This window comes from Eumetopias jubatus, unplaced genomic scaffold, assembly GCF_037043125.1.
Source record: "Eumetopias jubatus isolate StellerSeaLion01/CBP00866 unplaced genomic scaffold, mEumJub1_p1.0 scaffold_4, whole genome shotgun sequence".
NCBI classification, from domain to species: Eukaryota; Metazoa; Chordata; class Mammalia; order Carnivora; family Otariidae; genus Eumetopias; species Eumetopias jubatus.
Genome location: NW_028274810.1, coordinates 54,134,143 through 54,147,346, shown reverse-complemented (window position 1 = coordinate 54,147,346; position 13,204 = coordinate 54,134,143). Strand labels below are relative to the sequence as shown.

The 13,204-nt window shown below is 34.9% G+C and overlaps 1 protein-coding gene across 1 annotated transcript in view; it reads left to right on the top strand.

Moving 5' to 3' along the window:
- The window catches only part of RAVER2 (ribonucleoprotein, PTB binding 2), a 95,338-nt gene that overhangs the window by 47,172 nt on the left and 34,962 nt on the right, over positions 1–13,204 (top strand). The window contains exons 6-9 of the mRNA XM_088022396.1: positions 6,226–6,311; positions 7,967–8,071; positions 8,251–8,362; positions 10,252–10,520. Of these exons, the coding sequence (XP_087878522.1) occupies positions 6,226–6,311; positions 7,967–8,071; positions 8,251–8,362; positions 10,252–10,520 (572 nt within the window). The remainder of the gene's footprint in view (positions 1–6,225; positions 6,312–7,966; positions 8,072–8,250; positions 8,363–10,251; positions 10,521–13,204) is intronic.

Sequence of the window (13,204 nt, the reverse complement as noted above, 5' to 3'; positions counted from 1 at the left end):
AGAGCTCCAAAGATATACTGTATGTATCAATTATATGTCAGTTATATAAATGTACCCTTGTTAACCCATATATTAAGAAATGATAAAGCTTAATATTTTTATTTAAAGATGAAAGTAAATATGAACAAGAGTTCTAGTAATTTTTTCTACACCTCATAAATTTCTTTGGAGATTACAGGTCTATATTTGACTTTCTATAACATGTCCTAAGAAAATCTCTCTAGTTTCCCCAACTAACTGTCCTCTTGTAGATATTAGCCTAGGTTCTCTGGGCTGTCCAGAAATATGGTGAACACAGACATGAACATATGGGTTTTGATCACAGAATGTGGTGAGATTTCTTTCCTATGATCATTATATTTCTGTTAATACAGTCCAAGATTGTGTTAGAGTTTACAGGCAATATATCAGGCTCTTGGGTCTTTTAGAAAGTATTGGCCACACCTTTGGACTCTAGGCTCTCTTAACTCCTCTCCAGTATTGTTTTTTTTGTTTTGTTTTGTTTTGTTTTTTTCTTTTCATATAGTAGAGAATATATATTCTCTAGATTGCCTTTCTACTCAGATTGATGTATGGCATTAGATATTATGCTTATTTTAGCGCAAGTTTCACAATTTTTAAAAAAGATTTTGTTATTTGAGGCAGGGGAGAGAGAGAGAGCATGAGTGGGGTGAAGGGCAGAGGGAGAGGCAGACTTACCGCTGAGCAGGGAGCCAGATGTGCAGTGTGCGGCTGGATCCCGGGATTCTGGGATCATGACCTGAGCCGAAGGCAGACACTTAACCAACTGAGCCACCACGGCACCCCTAGTTTCACAATTTTAAATAAGATATTCTACTCTTACACTGATGGAGACATTATTTCACCAAGTATGGCTTTTTGTTTGTGTGGTGTGGCAAGGGAGGAGGATGAAATCTACCTCACTGGAACACATGCAAAGCTTCTAGAGGAAAGTTTCTTGGTGTTCAGGAAAGACAAAGTGTCTTGTTAGTCAATAAGTTCCATCTGAATTTCTTTCACTGTGTCTTTTTTTTTTTTTTTTTTAAGATTTTATTTGCCAGAGAGAGACACAGCGAGAGAGGGAACACAAGCAGGGGGAGAGGGAGAAGCAGGCTTCCCGCTGAGCAGGGAGCCCGATGCGGGGCTCGATCCCATGACCTGAGCCAAAGGCAGACGCTTAACAACTGAGCCACCCCAGCGCCCGAACACTATGTCCTTTCTGTCTTAACTCTATCCCTTACTATACTTTGAGCTACTCACCGAGGGCTCTGAGCAAGCTAAGAATTATAATTCCTTATGTTTATATTAAATGCAGTATATATAATATGCTTATGTTTATACCCTTGTTTTATTTTTCACATAACTCACACATATTTACTTGTTTATAGTTTGCTCTCCCACTAGAATGTAAGTTCCATAATTGCAAAGATTTATGTCTTGTTCATCTCATGCACCTAAAACAGCACTGTTTTTTATAATGAAAGGGACTTAATTATTTATTTACAGATGAATCCCCTTCCTCTACATCTCTGTTCCACAACTCACACATACCTGGTTACTCACATGTGGTCTGGTCTGTAAGTTCCTGACTACTCTTGTCTGTCTTTTCTGTCTAATCTGTACGCTCTGTCAGACTGACTTTCCTCCCAGGCCCAATTTGGTTATGTTACTCTGACCATACCAGTCTTGTCTCTTCAATCCAGACCATTTAACCACCTTCAAAAATACAAAACAGTGTAAATGTTCTAGACTTCTTTCTTTGTGTGTGTGTCCATTTTAAATTTTACATAGTGTGCGATTTGTTGTAGTCTTATAAATTATATTTTTAACAGATTTATTGAGGCATAATTGCATATTAATTGGCACATAGAGTGTAAAAAATGATATTTTGACATGTATAAAATTGTAAGTGTAGATAAATTTTGACATATGTATATCACTATAATCAAAATAATGAACATACTTATTACTCTCAAAAGTTTCCTCTGGCCTTTTGTAATCTCCCTCTCCTCTGTCCCCAGGAAACTACTGATTTGATTTCTGTCACTCTAGCTTGTATTTTCTAGAAATTTCTATAAATGGAATCACACAGTATGTACTGTGTGGCTTCTTTTCACTCAGCTTCCTGAGATTCATTTATGTTGCTGCATGTATCAATCATTTTTTTTCTTTTTAATGAGGAGTAGTATTCCATTCCATAATTTGCATATTCATTGACTTGCTGATAAACATTTAGGTTATTTCTAGTTTGGGACTATTACAAATAAAATTTCTGTGAACATTTCTGTACTAGTGTTTATGTAGGCTTATGCTTTAATTTCTCGCCAGTAAATTAGTCATGGAATGGCTGGGGCATATGGTAGATGTATGTTTAAGTTATAGGAAACTCTGCCAACTGTTTTCCAAGGTGGTTAAACCACTTTGCATTCTCACCCATCACTGTCTAGGACACCAGTGTGCTCAGTCTTCTCACCAACACTTGATATGTTAGTGCTTTAATTTTAACCTTTCTGTTGGGGATGTAGTGCTATCTCACTGTGATTTTGAGTATTCCTTTTGACCGATGATTTTGAACATCTTTTAATATGCTAATTAGCCATCTTTATATCTTCTTGTTATATCTTTTTAAATATTTTGCACATTTTAAAATTGAGATATCTTTTTCTTATTAGGTTACAAATGTTCTTTATTCTAGATGCAAGTCTGCTGTTGTATATATGGGTTTGGAAATATTTTTTCACTCCATAAGATGTCCTTTATTAACAATGTCTTTTGAAGAATAAAACTTATTATTTTGGTGAAGTCCAATTTATTATTAGTTATAATTTGTACATCTTTTGTCAGATTTAAGAAATCTTTGCCAAATTTAAAGTCATTAAGATGTTCTCTCATATTTGAGAAGTTTTATAATTTGACCTTTTATATTTAAATCTATGGTTCTTTTTAAGTTAATTTTTATTTATGATGTGAAGTAAAGTTCTAGGTTAATTTTTTTAATGGATGTTCCAGCATCATTTGTTAAAAAAGATTACCCTTTTTCCACTGAACTTCCATTAAAGTTCACTGTGTATGCATGGCTCTATCTATGGACTCTCTATTCTATTCCATTGATCTAAATGTCTATCTTTATCCCAGTACGACATTGTTTTGATAAATGTAGCTTTATAATAAGCCCTGAAGTCAATTAGTGTAAGCCCTCCAACTTTATTCTTTTTTCAATTTGTTTTACCTATTCTATGTCCTTTGTATTTGTATAGAAATTTTAGAACCAGCCTGTCAATTTCTATGAAAAATGTCAATAATTGGGCTGGGATTGTGTTGAATCTATATACTAATTTGGGCAGAATTGACAGTTTTGAGGTTGGGCCATATATATGGAATACTTCTCTATTTAGGTCTTGTTTAATTTGTTGCAGCAGTTTTTAGTTTTCAGGGTATAAATCTTACACATATTTTGTCAGATTTATCCATAGTATTCTACATTTCTTGATAGGATTTTAAATAATTTTTTTTAAGATTTTTATTTATTTATTCATGAGAGACACAGAGAGAGAGGCAGAGGGAGAAGCAGGCTCCCAAGGAGCAGGGAGCCCGATGCGGGACTCGATCCCAGGACCCTGGGATCATGACCTGAGCCGAAGGCAGACGCTTAACCATCTGAGCCACCCAGGCGCCCAGGATTTTAAATAATTTTGCTTTTTAAATTTCAATTTTGAATTTCATATTGCTAGCATATACAAGTACAATTGATTTTGTATATATTGTATCTTGCAAACCTAGCTTATTTCTTGTAGGTTTTTGTTCTTAGGATTTTCTATATAGACAGTCATATAATCCACAAATAAACACAATTTTATTTCTTCCTTTCCAATATGTATGCCTTTTACTTCTTTTTTTTTGCCTTACTGCAATAGACAGAAATTCCAGCATAATTTGTGAGAGTGGACATCTTTGCTTTGTTTCTGACCTTAAAGGAGAGAGCATTCATTCTTTTATTATGTCAGCTATAGCTTTTTCACAGATTTTCTTTTTCAGGCTGGGAAATTTGCCTTCTATTTCTATATTGCAGAGAAATTTTGTCATGATAATTGCTGGAATGTACCCAGTGATTTTCTCCATTAACTGAGATGATCATATGTGTTTTTTGTTTTTGTTTGGTCTGCTAGCATGATGAATTACATTGATTTTTCAGTGTTAAACCAACCTTTCATTCCTACGATAAACCTCATTTCGTCATGACATATTATAGTCCTTTGTATATATTGTTGATTGATAGTGTTGTTCAAGCATTCTTGAGGAGGGGAAGATGGGGCAAATAGGAGATCTAGCCAAGAGCCAAGAATAAGGGCAGTTAGATGTGAGACTGTAGACGTTTTCAGAGTGTTTTGATTCCAATGGTTGTTGTTTTAAACTGGGAAATACAGTGTTCATTAAAAGCTGGGGAAAAAATATTGTTTTGTAACAAAATACAGTGACTAACTGAAAAAAGGAGGTGGTGTTGAAATGTCTAACCATAATTGTGGATTTGTATACTTTTTCAGTTCTAGAAATTTTTGCCTTATATATTTTGAAGCTTTGTTATTTGAGGCACATTTAAGATTGTTGTATCCTCTTGATAAATTGACCCCTTTATCATTAGGAAATGCCCATCTTTATCCCTCTTTCCTAATAAACAGTCTGTCTTTATAAACAACTCAGGCTAATGACCTAATCTTCCTACCACCGATTGTGAAATGGACTCATTCTATAGAAAACACTTTCTAATGGGCATTTTTCCAAAGATGAAATGGACTGATTTAGCAAGTAATAAAACTTGAAATGTACTTTTGAAAACATGGGATAAACTTGTAGAGATGTTATATATTATATATATAATATCCAATTTTTTTTAAAGATTTTATTTATTTATTTGACAGAGAGACACAGTGAGAGAGGGAATATAAGCAGGGGGAGTGGGAGAGGGAGAAGCAGGCTTCCCACCGAGCAGGGAGCCTGATATGGGGCTCAATCCCAGGACCCTGGGATCGTGACCTGAGCCGAAGGCAGACGCTTAATGACTGAGCCACCCGGGTGCCCCAATATCCAAATATTTTTGATCATTGGATTAAATGATTTTTTTAAAGACACTTATATTTTACCCCCCCTTTTTTTCTTAAAACAACACAACTCTTTTTTTTTTTTTTTTTTTTTTTTTTTTAAGTAAGCTCTATACCCACCGTGGGGCTTGAACTCAACCGGGAGATCAAGAGTTGCTGTATGAGTCACACGTTCTACCAACTGAGCCAGCCAGGCATCCCGAAATTAAATGCTTTTTGAAGTGCTTTCTATTCCTGACCATTTCCAGTTGCTTTATAATATTTAGATGCAATGACTTCATGTATTTTCTATCTCATGGTCCTTTTTGTCTATATACTATTTATTCTGAAAACATCCCCCTCCTTTTTAAAAAGATTGATTTATTTATCTGAGAGAGAGAGAGTGTGTGCGCACATGGAGAAGGCCAGAGGGAGAAAGAAACTCTAAGCAGACTCCACATTGAGCAGAGCTGGATGCGGCTCGATCTCAGGACCCTGAGATCACAACCTGAGCTGAATCCAGGAGTCGAAACTGAGCTGAAACCAAGAGTCAGACACTTAACTGACTGAGCCACCCAGGCGCCCCTGTTCTGAAAACATCTCTTTTGATACATACTCTGGTTTTTGTACTCAGGCAAACTTGATAAAAAGTGTGGTTACCATTTATTCTTTTTATCAAATATGTACAGTACTGTTTCTTTTGTTTTTATTATGTAAACATTTTTCTGTACATATAATCTTAAATGGATTTTAGGCTTTTCAAAGGAAAAGTCTGTATCTTGTCCTTCCCTCCTCCACCGCCCATTCCCTGACAAGATGCCCCAAACACCTAACAAAAATACTGAGCAAGTAACATGGGTTCAGTTAGTATTATACTCACTAAAAGATGGAATTAGTTTCGTTGCTCTAAGCACTAGAGAAAAGAAGGGCTAGGTTTGGTGTTTTATTATGATAGAAGGTGTTGGAATTTTAAATAAAATTCTAGGTTTGAATCACAGGGAAGGGAGCTTGCCACTTTTTGTGCAATGACAAGGTCAGTATATCATTGAACTTTGGATGAATTTAAGTAAAAAAAAAAATTTATTTGCCCTTTCTGGAGTTTGTTTTTATCATATCATAAAGTTTAATTTTTACTTTTATTTTCTTAAAGCAGTTCTCGGAACACCTCACAGCTTGCCCCATCTGATGAACCCACCCATCTCCCCTGCGTTTTTGCATTTGAATAAAGCACAGCAGGTATATAAATAGCATTGAGTACTGCAGTACGAAACCTTGGAGTGACTCATTTGTTTGTTCTTAAAGTTTAAAATTCTCATGAAGTTAAACAAGTATTTTGTTTTTTAACAAATCCTCAGTAATAACTATAGCTACCTGAAAACAGAATGAGTACATGAGATCAAATTCAGCTGATCAAAGCAGTATAGTTCTATCTATTGATTTCTGCTTATAGGGCATTAAGAAGGGAAGGAGGTGTATTTTGTGGTATATTTTTCTAGAAATAAGTGGTTATAAACAAGTCTTAGGTGGTCTTAACTCAAAGTATTTACAGAAAGAAAAAAATAAATGAACATGAGCTCTTAATTCTTAAAATGTAATCTATATAAAAATAATTCTTATTAGAATAAAAAATATTTTTCATACCTTTTTCAGATTAGTATTTTAAAATGTGTTTGTATACATAAACAAAATATTGGAGATGAGTCGTACTCATTACTTTCAGGTACTGCTGAAGGCTGTATCTGAATAAGAGCCTAATTACAAATCCAACCTAATGCATACGTGATGATTGATGCAGATTGAGTGATTGAGCATCTAGTCCTAAATGCAGCTTTTTAAGGAAAAGGTTTATCTCTTATTTAGTTTTCATTCTTAGACTCTAACATAGGACCTTGTATATTACAGGGTATTTATTCATTCCATTACTCCACAGATTTTATTGGGAATCTGACCTCTACTGGACACTCTGCCAGTCACTGAGCTACAGCAGAGAACAAAAATATTCCTAGTCCTTGTTCTTAGAGAATTTCAACAAATACAGAAAACAAATGTGAATTACAATAAGGTGTGAAGAGTGACATGGGAGGGCAGTTCAGAGTACTGACAAAACTCTCTTTATTTTAGAATTAAGACTAGAACGTTTAATTTTACCCAGAAGGCCTGTCCAAGCAGGCCTCTCCTATCCCCACAGCAGTGGCCTGCTTTTGGTCCTCAGAGGGCCTTGATCTCTTCTCCTTAGGTCTTTGCTCCCCTGCTGTTCCTTCTGCCTGGAATGCTCCCCACCCCAACAGCACCTAAGTCCCCCAGACCTCACCTAGTTACTTCTCCACAACCTTCAGATCTCTGCACAAGAGTTAGTTCTTCAGGGAAACCTTCCTTGAATTTACCAATCTAAATCAAATCCCCAGCTATTCTCATAGCTCCTGTGTGTTTCCTTCGTATGATCATCACCATTTGTAATTTAATGTTTTTATAATTAATGAATGTCTCCCTTCCCCAGGAGCCTCTAAGAGCCGTGAGGGCAGGTCGTATTTTGCATTTCTCATTATGTAACACAGTGCCTGGCACACAGAAACTGCTCAATAGATATTTGTGGGATGATTAAGTGAAGAAATAAATGATTGAATGACACTGACGTGAAAGCCGAAAAGGGGTGAGGGGAGGAAGAAGGATGAAAGAAAAGAAAAAAGGATGTGGAGTTAGTTTCATGACTACGTGGTCACATCTTGTATGTTATTAAAAGAATTAATTACGTTGCCTAAAGTGGGAGAGTGGCATATTAAGAAGCCGTTGCTTTTGCTCAGATCTGGAGAATTGACCTTTAAAATGAATTGGGTTCTATGACAAATAGCTTTCCAAAGTTAAACTAACAGAATGCTTTATCGTTTTCACAGAGCACAGTTATGGGTAATACTTCCAATTTATTCCTTCAGAATCTTTCTCATGTATCACGGGCACAGCAACAATTACTGAAGTTTGAGAATATTCATACTAATAATGTAAGTATGGAATTATTTTTTCCTTTGAATTGAATTCATTCCCTTTCTAGACTCAGAAATCTGCTGAGTCTACAATCTGCTGGTCAGATTGTTGATGAATTTTCCCGTGTGTAGCCTTTTCATGACATGATACCCTGCTGCCATGGGCAGAAGTCTAACTTTCTTTTCTTCTCTTGCAGAAACCAGGCTTACTTGGAGATCCCCCAGCCATGGTACTTCAAACCGCAGTAGGGATAGGGTCAGCACTTCCTTTGAAAACAGATCTGGGTCATCATGGAGAAGCACATAAAAGTAAATGATATGCATTTACTGAGAAGTCCATAAACAGTCACATTAGAGATTTAAAGATGGTTTGCCTATATCTTGCTTTTATTCACAGAAAGGCCAAAGTTGAGTTTTATTCAGTCCTTTAAAATTTTAAGAGCCCTCTTGGCTTTTCTATTTTTAATATTAGGGAACTATTGATAAGTTATTGATGGACTTGCTGGCATGCCAAGATCACACTTTCCCTGTTGGATATGTTTTAATATTTGATGAAGGTTCATGCAGCCTGAGGCAAAGACATAGATCCCTTTGAGATTGACATGCTGCCCGCTGGGCTGACAACATATTACATAGGTATCCATTTAATTTTTGCCTGAATAAGAAACCCTTAGCTTTTAAGGAAATATGCGGCCCTCTGATTTAAACTTTGATGATTTACTTGATTATAATATTTTTTTAAATGTGATCTCCAAACTAGTAGTAGAAGAAAAATAACGACACGTGTACGTTGGGCTTCTGAAAAGATGACAAATTAAACAAAACTATTATTTTTTAGTAAAACAAGAGCGTGTGGTAGATTATATCAAGATTTCTTATTTGAATGCGATTTTGAAAGGCACTTTCAGTTTGAAGTGTAATTGAAATTTGTTTGAAGTGATTATGCTGGGAAAAGAGAAGGGCCACCAGTAAAAAAAAAAAAAAAAAAAAAGTTAAATTTGGGTAGCATATTTAGCCTCTACATAAAACCAGTGAGTCAAATGATTAAATGAGTCAATCAGTTCTGACTGTTGGAATTGACTGGGCAAAAGTTGAACTAGGATACAGACAGGTGTAGAAATTTTATGGTATGATGAGGCCTGTTCTAAAAATTAAATTTTGTATCACTAAAAGCTTATGCAAGTGTTTATTATTTGTGTTGAATTAAATAAAAGACCATTTGCTTTAGCATGCACTGCTTTAAGAACATTGAAAATTCAGTGTCCAAATAAATACATTGCCAAAAGAACTTAAGTATCCACCTCTAAATATTTAGTACTAGAAATAATTAAAGAAATTTGTATAGTGAATTTATAAAATATAAATTTGACTTAGTTACCAAAATTAGCTCTTTTCTCTTGATTTTGAACTACAGATTTTTAAAAAAGTGAAATGGTTCAGAATTTTCCTACTAAAACTTTCATTTCTTCCAGAATTTCTTGTTATTTCCTGTAAATAAAAATGTAAAACTTTGTGTTATATTTGGTGCCTATCTATTCACAAATATTGATGTTTTCTTAAAGCAGTGGTGTGCTGATGTTTCAAAACCAGCTCTCTAGGCTTAAAAAAAAAAAAGTCTTGATTTTTCTGTAGCATTTGTGGAGTTCCTATGTAAACACTACAACTCATTGCCAGTTGCCCACTACCTATGGGAAGACATCGAATTCAGGAGCTGGGAAAAGATATGCACAGTCAGCTATTATGAACTGGTGCAATTCAGCTGATCAAATTTATTATTGGATTTAACTATTAATTTTTAAGTGTCAGAGAGTTTTTTATTCCCTTCAAATCTGGAAGCCGGCAAATTACAGTGATCGAGCATAAAAAAGAAGGCACCTGATATAACTTAAGTGCCAAAAAATACATACGTTTTGCTCTCAAATTCTAAAATATACAATTAAAACTTGGAATTAAAAAAATATCCTTGATATTATCCTGGAAATTGTTGAAAATAAGAAAAGCGTGATTACTCTTAGAGGTTTTTGTTTTTCCATATAGGAACCTGCTACTTTACAAGCACTAACTTCACCTTCTGAGTGTAACTGTTCTCTAATAGATATATTTCCCCTGTAAGTTAACAAAATCAAAGGACTGTTGTGAATAATTCTCATCTAACCAAAAGCTTCTTGCATTTGTGGTTCATTTGTCGTTCACTACAGCATCTAATCTGATTCCAACTCAAACAACTCTAACAGCTGGAATGGGCATATTACCATTCTTTCCAAATCAGCACATTGCTGGGCAGGCTGGGCCAGGGCACGGGAATGCTCAGGAGAAACAACCAGCCTCGGTGGGGAAGGCAGAAGGAAATTTCTCAGGGTCACAGGCCTGTCTTCAGAGCTTCCCAAACCGTACGGCTGGAGGCTTGCTGACGGGACACCACAAGCAACAGCAAAGTCAGCCAAGAGGCACGGAGATAAGTTCAGGGGTAAGAAAACTGTGTTTGTGCGCACACACACACACACACGCTCACACTCACACATGCACAGACACATAGACACACGTGTACACATGTATACTACATGTATGTAGATACTATGCAGGAATATATATATGTATGTATATTCTTTTAAAATTATATCTTAAATTCTAATTTTAGAAGATTCCAAATTGGGGTTACTTTACAGGTAGTATAATTTAGGAAGTATAAAGCATCTTAACCATTTTTAAATTTCAAAGAAAGTTAATAGACTTAAAGTATGTAAATATGGATTACAAACTAGATAATTGATATGTCAATGACATGATTTTTTTCATAGTGTGCATTTACATCTCAGAAGAAAATATTGCACTCTTAAAAAAAAAAAAACCCTGTTATTATAAGCAAACAAAAATCCATCTTTTGGTCAGTGATGTCAGCTAATGTTTGGGGACTGTGCTTCGTTACTTACCAGTTTGTCTGTAAATAAAGTAATCTGAGTAAAATGAGTTTAAGTCTGTTATTGTAAAATAATTTAGGTATGGAATCTTTATTATAGATATTTGCTTTTCTAAAAAGTTTGAGATACTCAAAAATGCTTGATATTTTAGAAATGAAATATAAACTGAGTTCAAAATTTTAGAGTTTGGAAAAGTTTGAGTGTCATTGATACTTATCCAATTACATATTATTTATGATGCTTTCTAAGGTAATGCTTTCAAAATATGTTTGTTTTCTACTTTAAATGTATTCTCTATAGCTAATTAGGGTATTAATATTTGAAGGCAAAACCAATTTTATTTTATCTGAAAAATGTCAAAGTCATTTATGAAACTCGGGTCTGCTCAAAAGAATCTAACCTCTGTTTTAATTCTAGAAGTTTTTACCCAGTTATTTTATTGGTTCTTAGGCCAGTGACATTTGTAAGTTTAATTTTTATTCATACCCTGAAACACCCTTTGGTTTGTAAGTAGTATAAAACTCAGGCTATAAGCAGCATGTGAGGAAAAAAAATTCATTTAGTTGGCTATTTTCAAATGTCAAAATAATAATATTGAATTTGGAGGAGGTTTTATTGTCAACTAGTCATAGCAGCAGGTATGGAAAGAATGCTCTGCAATTGTTCATTGAGAAAGCTAAGGCAGTTCTTCTAGAATAAATTTAAAAAATTTATCTGCAGTATTAATTTCTTGGGTTATTGAGGGAAACTAAACAAATAGAACTCATATATGAATATGTTGTATCTTTTTGGACAGAAAGCACCAGATCTTCAGAAAAGTTTGATTTGAGGTGATTCACATAATGGGCAGAGTCTATGAGTGGCCCAGGGCCTGGAAAACAGGTTCTGGGGAAAGAATTGAGGGAAATGGATACATGTAACTCGGAAAGGGAGGACCAGCTGGATATACATTAAAAAGATATACTCTCAGACTAGTCACATGGTATTTTGTGTTTCACCAGTAGGCAGACCTAGTCCAATAAGTATTACATACAATAAAGCAAATTTAGGCGTAATACAACAAAGGACAGTTGAAGCTTTCAAACAAACAAAAAGCTGAAAACAATTAAGCAGACACCACGTGAGCATGGGTGCAGATTGTTGTAGAAGTGATTCCTCTTTCTGATAGCCAGGGTTTGAACCAGGTAATCTCAGAGTAGGTTTTCCAAGAATGTAACAAGATATTTGACTGCTAAACATAATTGGCTTAACTTGGCTTTAGGTTTTTAGACCTGCATTTTAAAGAAAATTTTTTATGAAGTATAATTGACATATAGCATTATATTAGTTTGAGGTATATAACATAATTTGACATTTGCCTGTATTACAAAATGATCATCACAAAAAGTCTAGTTAACATCCATTACCATACATGGTTATAATTTTTTTTCTTGTGAGAACTTTTAAGATCTACTCTCTTAGCAAATTTCAAATATAAAGCATGGTATTATTAAATATCATTGCCATGCTGTACATTACATCCCCATGATTTATTTATTTCAAAACTGGCAATTTGTTCCTTCTGACTGTTTTGCCCACACTGCCTCTGACAACCACCAATCTCTCTTCTGTATCCGTGAGCTTGTTTTTTGTTGTTTTTTTTTATTCTGCATATAAGTGAGATCATATGGTATTTGTTTTTCTCTATTTGACTTTTTTCACTTAGCATAATGCCCTCAAGGTCCATCCCATGTTATCACAAATAGCAAGATTTCCTTCTTATTTAAGGCTGAATTCATCCATCAAAGAGCACTGATGTTGTTTTCGTATCCTGGCTGTTGGGAATAATGCTGCAGTGAACATGGGAGTACTCTATCTCGGTGATTTCATTTCCTGTGAATATATACCCAGAAATGGGATTACTGAATCATATGGTAGTTCTATTTTTTATTGTTTTAGGAACTTCCATACTGCTTTCTATTATGGCTGTATCAGTTTTCTCCCATTCAGTAGATTGTCTTTTCATTGTGTTGATGGTTTCCTTTGCTGTACAGAAACAAGTAGTCACACTTGTTTCTTCTGCTGTTGTCGCCTATACTTTTGGTGTCATGTCGAAAAAATCATTGCCAAGACTAATGTCAAGGAAATTTTCCCCGATATTTTCTTCTAGGAGTTTTATGGCTTCAGGTCTTATCTTTAAGTCTTTAATCCAATTTGAGTGAATTCTTACGTACGGGGTAAGTTCCTGGTCCAA